Genomic DNA, 14268 nt, shown 5'->3' with positions numbered 1-14268 from the left:
TAGGTGAGGAATATTATTTTTATTCATGGATACAGGGATACTCATTAGAGGGATATCAGAGGGGCATGGAAATGGCTTATACCTATAAAGACCTTAAGCGGTATATGAGCTACTATCCGGAATACTCTGCGCATATAAATGTGGTCAGTGTTATGGTCACTACAGCCAATGGGAACTGATATTGCTCTGGAGCAAAGCTCTGCAGTATTAGTGAAGAGATGATCAATACAAGTCGATGTAACAGATCCAACACTATTTGTATGCACTGTAGTTGGTTGAGTGATAACCTGGGTCGTATTTACAGGCATTAGTCACAGGTAGAAGCTTCCTTTTGAGAGAAAATAGACCTCTGTTAATATCACACACAATATCGAGCATTGCACACATATGATCCAAATACTGAGTGTTAGCACTTTGTGGCAAAAAGTAGCACCCCACAAGAAAAGGGTTTAGATGAGGTAGGGGAACTTGCAACCACAACACTTCCACAAAACTCTCTAAGTTTGACAGGAATATGGGTCTGAAAATATACAGCAACACCTCCCCTATAGGCATTCCTGTCTTTCTGTAGATGTTACATCCTTGTATTGCTACTGCTGTTTCATCAAATAAATAATGTACTGTAAGTGAGTTTCAGAGATGGCCAGTATGTGAATGTTATCCGATGTTAGCAAGTTATTGATTTCATTAACCTTATTTCTAAGGCTACATAGAGTGCCTTCAGAAAGTATTAATACCCCTTGACTTATTCCACATTTGGCTGTGTTGGAGCCTGAATTTAAAATGGATTTAAGAGATTTCTTTTACACACAATACTCCACAATAACAAAGTGAAAACATGTTTTTAGAAAATGTAGAAAATGTATTGAAAATAAAATAGAGAAATATGTGGTACTCAGTAATGTGTTATATTTGATTTGCTCCAAACATAACACTTTGTATTCAGGGGAAAAAGTTAATTGCTTTGCCATTTTTTTGCAGTATTACTTTAATGCCTTGTTGCAAACAGGATGCATGTTTAGGAATATTTTTATTCGGTACAGGCTTCCTTCTTTTCACTCCGTCAATTAGGTTTGTATTTTGGAGTAACTACAATGTGGTTGATACATCCCCAATTTTCTCTTATCACTGCCATTAAACTGTGTAACTGTTTTAAAGTCACCATTGGCCTCATGGTGAAATCCCTGAGCGGTTTCCTTCCTCTCCGGCTACTGAGTGAGGAAGGACACCTGTATTTTTGTAGTGACTGGGTGTATTAATAAACCATCCAAAGTCTAATTAATAACTTCACTATGCTCAAAAGGATATTCAATGTCTGTTGTTTTGTTTTTTTACCCATATACCAATAGGTGCCCTTCTTTGCGAAGCATTGGAAAACCTCCCTGGTCTTTGTGGTTGAATCTGTGTTTGAAATTCACTGCTAGACTGAGGGATGTTACAGACAATTATATGTGTGGGATACAGTGATGAAGTAGTCATCCAAAAATCATGTTAAACACAATTATTGCACACAGAGTGAGTCCATGCAACTTATTACGTGACTTCTTAAGAAAATGTTTACTTCTGAACTTATTTAGGGTTGCCATAACAAAGGGGCAGAATACTTATTGACTCAAGACATTTCAGATTTTCATTTTTAATTAGTTTGTAAAAAAATAAATAATTGAAAAACATATTTTCACATTTTGGGGTTCAGGCTGTAACACAACAACATGTGGAAAAAGTCAAGCGATGTGAATACTTTCTGAAGGCACTGTATATTAATATGGGCTGTTCTTAGCCTTTTCCTTGGTAGCTTATCGGAGATAGATAAATGGAGAAGAAAAAATTCATTGTTTAGCTAATAGAGTCAGTCAATCAGGCACTTGTGTCAGTTGCAGTGTGTGTGTGTGATGTTGGGCTGAAGCTACTGACCCAGAAGCTTGGCTCTCTCACTCCTCCCAGGCTTTAGGGAGGGAGGGTGGACAATGAGCTTGTCGTAGGCGGTATAAGCAATGTCCCCATGCTCTCTGGCAGCTTTCATAGCTGGGATAAGTTCTTTCCACCTCTGGCACAGAGCTTCAGAGAAGTCCCTCATTGAGGAAGATGATTCCTCTCAAGTTTTTGTTTCTCTCCAGAACAGCCATCTTGTCCTTGAACCTTAGGAACTTGACCACTATCGGCCTGGGTCTGTCCCCTGAGCTGGTTACAGGTTTCCAGACCTATGGGTGCGCTCCACCGCAATCTTCCTATGATCCATCTGCAGCTTTTCAGTAAAGAAATTGCTCACTTTCTCCTCAGACTATATCCAGGTCCGATGTGGAGACTCTGGTATGCCATCTACAACAATGTTATTCCTCCTGGATTGTCCTTCTAGTCTTTTTTCCCAGTTATTTGTAATAATGATTCACAGACAGTGCTGATGTCATCTCGCATAGACTTAGAGTTTGTTGTCAACTTCGTGCAAGTCTCTTTCAGGACATCCACCTCTCCCTGGGAGAACTGCAGACTGTTCTTAAGGTCTTGGACCTCTCTGGTCAGATCATCCATTCTTTTGTTAGCTGAGTCCACCAATATTTGGACAAAGCTCTTGAAGCTATTTTCCTGTTGCTGTAACAATTGTTTGATGACATATTTTTGTTGATTTAAAAGATCACGCACTTGTGATAGCGAAACACTGTCCTCTCCATTACTCCCACCTTCTTTAGCTTTGGGCGGCATGATGGTAGCGTTACACATTCTGGTAACATAAAGTGTTCTGTTCTGTTGCAATTTTATAGTCTATGACATTTCAGATTTACGTATGATAATTTTTCACAAAGTAGTTTGGATGTAGTGAACTCGTTTTTCAAAGTAACTTTAGTTAAGTAAACTATATTTGTCTTAAGGGTAGCTCTAATGTAGCTTAACTTCTTCCAGTGTGAAGTAATTCGTAGCTTGGTAAACTATTTTCAGAGTAGCTTCCCCAACGCTGCTAAAAAGTTGTGACTAAACCTGGAATGTCAACACTGGAAACACAAATGAAAGCTGGAAAAAGAGTGGGAAAGAGAGGCATGAGACAAGTCCAGTCTGGTTGTGAGGTACATCCCGCCTCCCTCTCTCTCATGTTCTTCCCGGCCCCACCCTACACCTCACAGTCCACTACAAAACCCTTTACATCACACCAGCTACATAACAGACCACCGCTTTACACAGATCAACACCTGAATTAAGAGAGTAGAATTTCCTTTTTAAAGAGAAGGAAAACCCTTGACAAAGAACTTTACTTTTCAAATTTCCAATTAAGACAAGAGGACACATCAAAAGGTATTTGTTAAACTTTTCTACTTGTATCTCTGATTTTGTGCTATTTCAAATATGAAACATACCAGCTCCATGGTGCATTATAACCGTATTTTAATTTGTTATAACTCTTAGCGGAGTAACCTATCCAATCAAGTTTAAATAAATGAATATTGATGGTATGTTTAAGGGGCAGACACATGCATGTAACATCCTTATATTTTCATGAATGTCACTTAATTCAAACAGACTAAGGTATGTATGATTCAGGCCATATGCAAAGTACAAACAAATAAACTTATTTTTTGGTCTCTACTGATTAAAAGATAAGTTCTGAGGAACATTTCCACCCAAACTTTTACTTTTGACATGAATCTATTGTGAAACACTCTATGGTTAATCCAAAATACGCTAGTTTTTTCAATATGGTATAAGAAATGTATTCATACTCTATTCCATTGACGAACCAAACATAACGCCTTCATGTTATGCTCAGGATTCAGTGATTCACCAGGATCTATAAGTAGCAACAATTACTATTAGTAATTATGTTCTTACCACTCACCCCCATCCTCTCGACCTCCTCCTCTTCCTCTTACCCTCAGCTCTATGGGTCCTTGTGAGAAGAGAAGACACATTTATGTCTTTGTTTTACTAGTCTGCCTGGTCTTGTCCAGTTGAATATAAGGAGAAGGGTCCAAGTAAGCACTATTGCATGTTTTCTTAATACAATGAGAGTAGCATACCATCAATGGGCGGCAGGTAACCTAGTGGTTAGAGTGTTGGGCCAGCAACCGAAAGGTTTCTAGATCGAACTGCCGAGCTGACAAGGTAAAAATCTGTCGTTTTGCCCCTGAACAAGGCAGTTGTTCCTAGGCCGTCATTGTGACAAAAGCATTTGTTCTAAACTGACTTACCTAGGTAAATAAATAAAATAATTGCTTAGATGGAATAAATAATTTTGCAAGGCTACTTACTGTTGGGGTGGAAGAAAAGCTCTTTTGGCTTGATTTAGTAAAGTTGTAAAGGGATGACATTTGCTGGACTTTTTGGCAGGGCTAGGTGAGATTGAGTGGATCCAGGTGAGGAGATGTTGAAGTCTCAGTGAGACTAGGAGTGGAAGCATGCCACTGAGCTGCAGCAGCAGCAGGCTGAGGTAGACCGGGCCTGTCACAACACGACTCTGTCCCAGGGCTGTGCTTCCTGAGACTTTGTTTTTAAATGCACCTCTGAGCTACACAATCCTGACTTGTACAGGCCTGTCATAGGGAATGAGTCAGTGTGTGTAAGTATGTGTGTGTAGGTGTTTGTGGGGTACTCTGCTGTGTGATGATCACAGAAATGACCATGTAATTCTATATCTACATTTAAAGCAACCACACTTCCTTTAATACCAGAATGTGAACTGTTTTGTATCCCTCCCCTCTCTCTCTTCCAGGATGGGATCTACTGGGGTACAGATTGTATGTGTGGCCCTTGGGGTCCTGGGCCTGATCGGGGGCATTGTGTGCTGTGCCATCCCTAGGTGGAAAGTGTCATCATTTACAGGACAGAACATCGTAACGGCACAGGTATTGAGCAGATCAAGTGATTTATTAGCCCTATGTGGTTTACATTTTAAACCCCTAAATACTTTCTAACATTATATTGACTCAAATGACTCTAATAACTCGGAAAATGTAGAATGAATGCAATATGCTGAAGTCAAATAAGCTGTAATGAATGAATGGCGTGTGTATTACTGTAACTATTTGTCTCTGTGTGTAGGAAACTGAAGAAGGCCTGTGGATGAGCTGTGTGGTGCAGAGTACGGGCCAGCAGCAGTGTAAGAGCTATGAGTCCATGCTGGTCCTGCCATCTGACCTGCAGGCGGCCCGCGCCATGACCATCATCAGCTGCATGGTCACCTCCCTGGCCATCCTTATCTTGTTCGCCGGCGCCGACTTCACCACCTGCGTGGAGAATGAGGACATCAAGCCCAAGATCAGTCTTGTGGCCGGGATCGCCCTGTTGGTGTCTGGCCTCCTCCTCATCATCCCTGTCAGCTGGTCCGCCCACAACGTCATCAGGAACTTCTACAACCCCCTTGTGGCTCAGAAGATGGAGCTGGGAACCTGTATCTTTATTGGCTGGGCTGCTGGGGTGCTGCTGATTCTGGCTGGAGGCCTGCTCATGTGCTTCAGCAGAGCCAAATCTGGCAGCTCGGGAGGAACCGCCAAGTACTACGGCAACAGCGCTTCAGCCCCCGCCAACAAGAACTACGTCTAGTGCATGTACTACACCTCTGCATGTTTGTATGTGTGTAGAGAGATAGTTTGATGTACTACACCTCTGTACGTTTGTATGTGTGTAGAGAGATAGTTTGATGTACTATACCTCTGCATGTTTGTATGTGTGTAGAGAGATAGTTTGATGTACTATACCTCTGCATGTTTGTATGTGTGTAGAGAGATAGTTTGATGGAAAGGAAATGGGTCAGACAGAATGGAAACAAGAAAGGGGAGGGGTTTAATTTTGAGGATAAAGAAGGGACATTATTAGTGGAAATAATGGTTGTAAATATTGAATATTTCAAAATACTAAGACTGATTTAGTTGTAGTTAATCCAAGGGTCCCATATGGTGGTTCAATTTAAAATACAAATATATGTTTCTTTTTGGGGGGGGAACTAACTCAATATACTATAATATACTATAAATCAAAACTGTGTAGAGATGATGATGTACCTACATTCGTTCAGTTTCTTAACTGTGTCCAGCTCGCTAATAATCATCTACATGAAGGTTAGACAGTCAAGGAGCATCGGAAATTCCAAAAACGATGGATAGAGGAAATTATTTTACAAATTGTGACAGCGAGGAAATATAACCAATTTTCAGTGTGGATCTCCGGACCTCGTTGAAGACCAAATGCAGCCCCCGGGGAAGAATGAGTTTGACATCCTTGTTGTAATGTGTTATCTCGTTTAGTTTTTTAATGCTGGGTGACATGCTTCTATAATGCCATGAATGAACAACAGAGAGCAAGGTGAGTGACTCAGTGGTCATGCATTTCAAAATACAGGTATAGTCAAATGACTGTATATATCATTTACATCCACAACTTTTTTACTTATGTATATCAGCTTGTCTTTTACTTTTGTGTATCAAATAATAAATACATGTTTTTATTTTATTCTGTTGCAATACAAATGATTGTCATCTCCTTCAGGTGTGCCATCCTTTAGATGGCGTTTGGAAATGTTAACAAAAGCAAAACAAGTTGAAATATTTTGGAAAATATTAAGGACTTTTATTTCCAACTATGTAAGAGCATATATTAAAAACAAGTCTCTATAAATGTGAAAACTGACACCAAAAAACGAATTCAAGCTTCCAGACACGAAATGATTTGGCTGCTGATATTGATGTCTCCAACTCTCCCTTTAACCATCTTTCCTTCAAACATCCCCAACTATTTATAACTATTTTACTTTCATCCCTTCTTTCTCTTCTCCTCTTTACACCTCCTTCTCGCTCTCCATCAGCTCCCTCTCGAACCCAATGGCTCTGTTTCAATTCTTGCTCTCCAGTTCGCTCACGCGCTTGGTCAGCTCCTCTACTGTTTCCTTCAGAGTCTTCACCTCCTTCTGCAAGGCATGTACCTCCTGAGAGAGAGAGAGAAAGATAGAGACAAAAAGAGAGAGAAAACAGAGAGAGAGAGAGAGAGAGAGAGAAGGAGAGGGGAGATTCCTGGTGAAATGTGCAAAAGAGGAAGCCATATCTAAAATACAGTATCTATTCACAGATATATCAAAGCATGTAGGTAGATGCAGCCATGTCCTTACCCCAGTGTTATCGTGCTGATGCCCCATGGCTGCTGATGTGGTCTTCAGAAGACTTTTGTGAACTTTGAACTCTTTGGTTTTGGTGGTTGTCGCAAAACCGTCCTTCAAGGAGATCAGGATAGGTTGGCCCTCTTTGCCTTCAAACCACACATTGGCCTCCACAGACGGCTCTGGACCCATGGTGTCTGGGTACAAATCCTCCTGAAACAGGTCAGACTGAAGAGAGAGAGAGAGAGAGAGAGATAGATAGATAGAGAGAAAGTGAAAGTGAGATATTTAAGAATCACATGCTTTGAGTTATAGTCATTTTTTAAAAGTGTATTTACCTTGCGGGGCACCGTCATGACAATGGGCTCGCACTTCCTCTCATGGAGCTTGTAAAACCTGGTGGAGGGCGAATAAAACAATATACATTCCCATTTTACAAACAGCGCTTGTGTGTATATGTGTGTATACTGGCGAGTGAAAATGTCCATGACTCTGTGTGGTTACCTGGCGATTTCACACTTGTTGACCTCCAGGCCCCTCTTGGGCATGTAGCCCATGCCCTTCTGACTCTCCTTACTGCTGTACATGGACAGGTAGTGAACATAGGGAGCCTCATCCGTCACCTCAAAGTACCGGATACTGCTGTCACCCTGAGGCAGGAAAATGAATGGTTAGTAAACCATAGTGTGTGTGTGTGTCAAAGGAGGTTGGTGGCATCTTATTTGGGGAGAAAGGGCTCATGGTAATGGCTGGAGTGTAATGAGTGGAATGGTATCGAATATATAAAACACATGGTTTCCATGTGTCTGATGCCATTCCATTTGCTCCGTTCTGGACATTATTTTGAGCTGTTCTAAAAAAACATTTGAGCCTCCTGGGTGTGTGTGTGTGTGTGTGTGTGTGTGTGTGTTTAACTCTAACCTTGCCACAGAGGTAGACGATGCCAGTGTCAGGATCAAAGAAGGGCAATAGGACACCACTGCTGGTGTCCAACTCCTGCAGGGTGAGTGGCTCCCCAAAGCTCTTCTGTCAAACACATACAGGTCATGTCGGGTCTTAAGACACTATTCATAAGCCTTTATAAGAAGTTCAGAACTGTCCCATAACACTCACCGGGTCCCAAAGTGCCACCTGCCTCTCACTCATGCGACTGAAGCCGGTGCTCAGGATCTTCCCATCGGACACAAACACAGCCTTGACAGGCCTGGAGCCTTCGTGGGTCTTCTCCTTCTCCTGAGAGAGGCAGAGAGCCAGAGAGAGAGAGATGCAGACTCAGGGAAAGACAAACACTCAACAAAAGAGGTTCATCTATCAAAGACGCGTGAAGGGAACTATATGAACTAATCACTGACTGTGATTCTATTGAGATCTATGACATTAAACCTGGTAGCTAGGTGCATCTGACTGTCCAGGGTTAGAGTGGCTGGTTCTCCTGTGGTACTGATGGGGGCAGGGAGAGGGGCACTCACGGCGATGACTGTGCCCTTGCGGGGTCCAGCACACGTATGGTCTTGTCCTTACAGGAGGTGAGGATCTGGGAGCCGTCCCTGTTCCAGCAGGCACTGTAGATGAGGTCAGGGTGGACCGAGTCGATCCTCACCATGGCCTCTCCACACGCCACGTTCCACAGGATCACCACGTTGTCACAACCTGGAAGCCAGGGGAGAGAGAGACGAAGGAACAGGCAGTTAGGCCATGCAGTGCTACTCCACTTATGTTAACAGTTGAAGAGGCACTTGTATTCTGAGGCGATGCATCATAGCAGTGCTATACCTGCGCTCATGAGCACATTGTGGGCAGTGGGGTGCCAACTGAGGATGCCCACGCGTTTGGAGTGCCCCTCCAGCTTCACCACGGGGTCGTTCAAGGGCGTGACCAGGCCACCCTCCGGGATCTCCCAAATCTGAACGATGGAGAGGTAGAGGAAGAGGTGGGTATGTCAGTTAACACAGTACATAGATACAGAACACTGATCAACTGGATCACACAGGGACATATGTCCTAAAGTGCGTCCATAATATAATTCTACTTAACAAGCTCAACATTATGGCCAGTGAAAAGTTGTGACCTCTGCTTACCATGACACTGCAGTCCTCTGAACCACTGGCAATGATGTTGTCGTTGTGGGGACAGAACTCAATATCCAGCACTGGGCCTGTGTGTCCACAGACTGTGGGCTGGGACATGTCAATACGACCCGTCTACAGGGAGACACAAAGGAAAAAGATGAGTTACTATGACACAAATAAACACACACACACACACACACACAAGCTGATGGCTCAAACAGGAGATAAATACTACAGTATGCAGTAAGAACACATGGAGATGTAGATCTTTGCTACTACTGTGGTCTTGGCAACAGAGAGACCTAGAGAGGGTTCAGAGGAGAGGAACTCAGTCAGCTGATGACAATTGTATAGCTATGCCTCAAATCAGCCTTAGAGAGCAGAGAACTCTACTGGGAGAGTACTAGCAGTCTGCAGGGTTCCCATGGCCCTGGTGGAACACACAAAAGATCTGGACTGTTGGCCCTGGTGGAACACACAAAAGATCTGGACTGTTGGCCCTGGTGGAACACACAAAAGATCTGACGTTGGCCCTGGTGGAACACACAAAAGATCTGGACTGTTGGCCCTGGTGGAACACACAGAGGATCTGGACTGTTGGCCCTGGTGGAACACACAGAGTCTGCTGTTGGCCCTGTAAAGTCTGGACTGTTGGCCCTGGTAAACAAAATCTGGTGTTGCTGGTGGCACACAAAAGATCTGGACTGTTGGCCCTGGTGGAACACACAAATCTGGACTGTTGGCCCTGGTGGAACACACAAAAGATTGGTGTTGGCCCTGGTAGAAACACAGAGGATCTGGACTGTTGGCCCTGGTGGAACACACAGAGGATCTGGACTGTTGGCCCTGGTGGAACACACAGAGGATCTGGACTGTTGGCCCTGGTCACAGAGGATCTGGACTGTTGGCCCTGGTGGAACACACAGAGGATCTGGACTGTTGGTCCTGTTGGTCCTCTCTGTCACGTTGGCCCTCGCCCAGGATGTACAGTACGTGCCTTATTTTGATATGAAGTTGCATAATGATTCTTTTCAAACTTCATTCAAATGTTTCTCCTAATGTCAGCTGCCATCCAAAAACCTCTTAGTTACTGTCTCAAAAATAGTTATCACATACTGGTTATATTGCTGTAGTAATAACTACAGAGTAGTTAAGTGACGGAAAAATGTACTTCTCCAACATATAAATCAAGGTAGACTCAGCGATATGACGTAGATGCAGAAAGTAAACAGCATAGTGGGTCAATTTCCACAACAACTAAGAGCGTTGAAGCGCGAGGCCCCACCTCTCAGCTGTTTTGGTCCCGTGGCTCCCACACTGTAAGAGCATGAAGCGAACCCGTGCACATGCGCAGATACTTAGTGTGACTGTGTGAAGTCTTACATCTCGCTCATCTCAATATCTGCAGTCATTTCGCTGTCTACCTTTAAATCAAATTATTGTTCATTGGAGAACAATGGCTTCCTTTGACCAAATAATTAGGCCTTAAATGCACTGTGAATTTTGGTTGAGAGGACTACTATTCATCCCTGTTACAGGCAAGTGCAAACAGTGATGCAATGGCGTCTACTCAAGACGTTGAGACAGTCTATATCTTTCGGTAAAAAAAATCTGTTATATCTACATATCTGTTCTATATATGAATATGCATAAACTTAATGTCAAAGTGTTTCAATTACACCTTTTATGCTTCAATATCACATAACGCATTCAAAATCAATCTAGATATTGACTACTATAGGACCATTACATACACTATATATACAAAAGTATGTGGACACCCCTTCAAATGAGTGCATTTGGCTATTTCAGCCCCACCCGTTGCTGACAGGTGTATACAATCGAGCACACAGCCATGCAAACTCCATAAACAAACACTGGCAATAGAATGGCTTTACTGAAGAGCTCAGTGACTTCCAACATGGCACTGTCATAGGATGCCACCTTTCCAACAAGTCAGTTTATCAAATTTCTGCCCTGCTAGAGCTGCCCCGGTCAACTGTATGTGCTGTTATTGTGAAGTGGAAACGTCTAGGAGCAACAACGGCTCAGCCGCGAAGTGGTAGGCCACACAAGCTCACAGAACGGGACTGCCGAGTGCTGAAGCACGTAGCGTGTAAATATTGTCTATCCTCGGTTGCAACACTCACTACCGAGTTCCAAACTGCCACTGGAAGCAACGTCAGCACAAGACTGTTCGTCGGGAGCTTCATGAAATGGGTCTCCATGGCCGAGCAGCTGCACATCACCATGCACAATGCCAAGCGTCTCCTGGAGTGGTGTAAAGCTCGCTGCAATTGGACTCCAGAGCAGTGGAAACGTGTTCTCTGGAGTGATTAATCACACTTCACCATCTGGCAGTCCGATGGACGAATCTGGGTTTGGTGGATGCCAGGAGAACGCTACCTGCCCCAATGCATACTGTTTTGAATGGTTTGGTCTAGGGCCCTTAGTTCCAGTGAAGGGAAATCTTAAATGCTACAGCATACAATTACATTCTAGATGATTCTGTGATTCCAACTTTGTGGCAACAGTTTGAGGAAGGCCCTTTCCCGTTTCAGCATGACAATGCCCCCGTGCACAAAGCGATGTCCATACAGAAATGGTTTGTCAAGATCGGTGTGGAAGAATTTAACTGGCCTGCACAGAGCCCTGACCTCAACGCCATCGAACACCTTTGGGATGAATTGGAACGCCGACAGGGTGCCAGGCCTAATCGTCCAACATCAGTGCCCAACCTCACTAATGCTCTTGTGGCTGAATGGAAGCAAGTCCCTGCAGCAATGTTCCAACATCTAGTGGAAAGCCTTCCCAGAAGAGTGGAGGCTGTTATAGCAGCAAAGGGGGGACCAACTTCATACTAATGCCCATGATTTTGGAATGAAATGTTTGACAAGTAGGTGTCAACATACTTTTGGTCATGTAGTGTGTGTTTGTTGTTGATATTGCAGCACATTCGTCCTGTGCTGATACTGTACTTGCATCCCACATATGCTTCTGTTTTTCAATGTCAAACCCACCACTGGTATGCATGACCAAAGAGCTATATTTTCATGTTATCTGACCATAGCACCGGTTCCAATCCATGTGCCAATGCCGTTGATCAAACTCCAGGCGGTGCTATAGTCAGATGGCATGAAAATATAACTCCAGCTCAGTAAATAGCTCAGTACTTGTATTATATATTTTATACATTATTTTTTCTCATCTTTATCAAGTGTGCTAATAATGTTGGACCTGACTGTATATGCAGCTGCACTATACTGCGCCCTAGCCACATCCTGTCAAGACTGTGTTGCACTGAACCGCTCCAAATATGGTGAAAAACTAGCAACAACACAGAGAGAGAGCGAGTGACGTGTAGAACCGAAACTCTGCCCCAAACTTCCTTATTCAGCACAATGTGTGATGCCGCCTTGCAATATTCAAAATTCAAATGTTGAAAAACATAGTTCTTAGAACACTGTACAAACGACACGCCAATGAGCATTTTCATCAAAATTGTACCGTAGTTGGGCAAATCTGGGCATGAATGAAAGTGACATTTTGAAACTTCAAGATTTGAGACTGAGACATATTCATAGATCTACACAACAGATGAAGAGGGAAATGGACGTTAGACCACTTTTGAGGCCTGAAAACGTCTAACTTCACTTAAGGCATTCACTTTGACCTCTGTCTCTCTGCTCAGGCCCACCTTGTTCAGAGGCAGCACTAGGAAGGCCCCTCCTCCGCTGGCATCCACAATCATGGCCACGAACTTGGGGTTGACAGAGCAGAAGTTGCTGTCCCAGGTCATCTGGGAGATGCGGATGTCATCGTAGCACTGGTCAGCCTTCACCCCTGGCCGAAGACATGACGGAACTTACTGGCCCTGACTACCTTCCTGGACATGGTGACCTGATAGGGGAGAGAGATGAGGACGGGGAGAGGAGAGGGGGTGGGTGGAGCGGTAGTAGGAGAGATGAGGAGGGAGAGGAGAGAGTGGGGTGGGTGGAGCGGTAGTAGGCGAGATGAGGATGGGGAGAGGAGAGAGTTGGGGGGGATGGGGCGGTAGTAGGAGAGATGAGGATGGGGAGAGGAGAGAGTGGGGGATGGGGCGGTAGTAGGAGAGATGAGGACAAGGAGAGGAGAGAGTTGGGGGGGATGGGGCGGTAGTAGGAGAGATGAGGAGGGGAGAGGAGAGAGTGGGGGATGGGGCGGTAGTAGGAGAGATGAGGATGGGGAGAGGAGAGAGTGGGGGGGATGGGGCGGTAGTAGGAGAGATGAGGACAAGGAGAGGAGAGCGTGGGGGGTGGTAGGAGAGATGAGGACAAGGAGAGGAGAGAGTGGGGGGATGGGGCAGTAGTAGGAGAGATGAGGATGGGGAGAGGAGAGAGTGGGGGTGGGGCAGTAGTAGGAGAGATGAGGGAGGGGAGAGGAGAGAGTGGGGGGGGTGGGGCGGTAGTAGGAGAGATGAGGACAAGGAGAGGAGAGCGTGGGGGGTGGTAGGAGAGATGAGGACAAGGAGAGGAGAGAGTGGGGGGTGGGGCAGTAGTAGGAGAGATGAGGAGGGGAGAGGAGAGAGTGGGGGATGGGGCGGTAGTAGGAGAGATGAGGACAAGGAGAGGAGAGCGTGGGGGGGTGGTAGGAGAGATGAGGACAAGGAGAGGAGAGAGTGGGGGGTGGGGCAGTAGTAGGAGAGATGAGGATGGGGAGAGGAGAGAGTGGGGGGGGTGGGGCGGTAGTAGGAGAGATGAGGACAAGGAGAGGAGAGCGTGGAGGGGTGGTAGGAGAGATGAGGACAAGGAGAGGAGAGAGTGGGGGGTGGGGCAGTAGTAGGAGAGATGAGGATGGGGAGAGGAGAGAGTGGGGGGTGGGGCGGTAGTAGGAGAGATGAGGATGGGGAGAGGAAAGGGGGTTAGTGTGAGAGAATTAAGAGGGGATATAAGAAGAAAAAGGAAGAGGAGCAGAGTGTTTAATGCACAGTGGTAGACTAATCAAGTGGTTATTGTATTTAAGAATATGCAAACTGCTACTGTAGCCAGTGAACTCTCACCTGGCACCCCAACAACATTTACATAGACAGAGAGAGAGAGAGAGAGAGAGAGAGAGAGAGAGAGAGAGAGAGAGAGAGAGAGAAAG

At 44.7% G+C, this 14268-nt stretch overlaps 1 protein-coding gene and 1 pseudogene across 3 annotated transcripts; one reads left to right on the top strand and one right to left on the bottom strand.

The window, feature by feature from the left end:
• Positions 1-3102: 3102 nt before the first annotated feature.
• On the top strand, positions 3103-6435 carry LOC123723730 (claudin-4). Of its 2 annotated transcripts, XM_045711359.1 has the most exons (4): positions 3116-3285; positions 3867-3962; positions 4700-4832; positions 5029-6435. In XM_045711359.1, exons 3-4 carry the CDS (start codon positions 4701-4703, stop codon positions 5527-5529), a joined length of 633 nt encoding a protein of 210 aa, XP_045567315.1. In that variant the 5' UTR covers positions 3116-3285; positions 3867-3962; position 4700; the 3' UTR covers positions 5530-6435. The 2 variants fall into 2 exon arrangements, with proteins under 2 accessions (XP_045567313.1, XP_045567315.1); XM_045711357.1 differs by lacking the exon at positions 3867-3962 and having other exon boundaries at positions 3103-3285.
• Positions 6436-6528: 93 nt separating this feature from the next.
• LOC123731972 (coronin-1A-like) lies at positions 6529-13044 on the bottom strand (annotated as a pseudogene). Its single transcript, XR_006762952.1, has 10 exons — positions 12842-13044; positions 9154-9276; positions 8849-8978; positions 8545-8725; positions 8189-8308; positions 7997-8101; positions 7580-7725; positions 7414-7471; positions 7088-7303; positions 6529-6907 (listed from the first exon to the last, which is right to left on the bottom strand). The product of XR_006762952.1 is annotated as a coronin-1A-like (transcript).
• Between the last annotated feature and the right edge of the window lie 1224 nt (positions 13045-14268).

This window comes from Salmo salar, unplaced genomic scaffold (assembly GCF_905237065.1).
Source record: "Salmo salar unplaced genomic scaffold, Ssal_v3.1, whole genome shotgun sequence".
NCBI lineage: Eukaryota > Metazoa > Chordata > Actinopteri > Salmoniformes > Salmonidae > Salmo > Salmo salar.
The sequence above is the reverse complement of the archived record's forward strand: the minus strand, read 5'-3'. Positions and strand labels throughout refer to the sequence as shown.

Bases quoted from the DNA above. Each gene is read 5' to 3' on its own strand.
- LOC123723730 (XM_045711357.1), top strand. From the start codon at position 4,701: ATGGGATCTACTGGGGTACAGATTGTATGTGTGGCCCTTGGGGTCCTG. The intron at 4,833-5,028 runs GTATTGAGCAGA...CTCTGTGTGTAG, and splicing joins AGAACATCGTAACGGCACAG to GAAACTGAAGAAGGCCTGTG.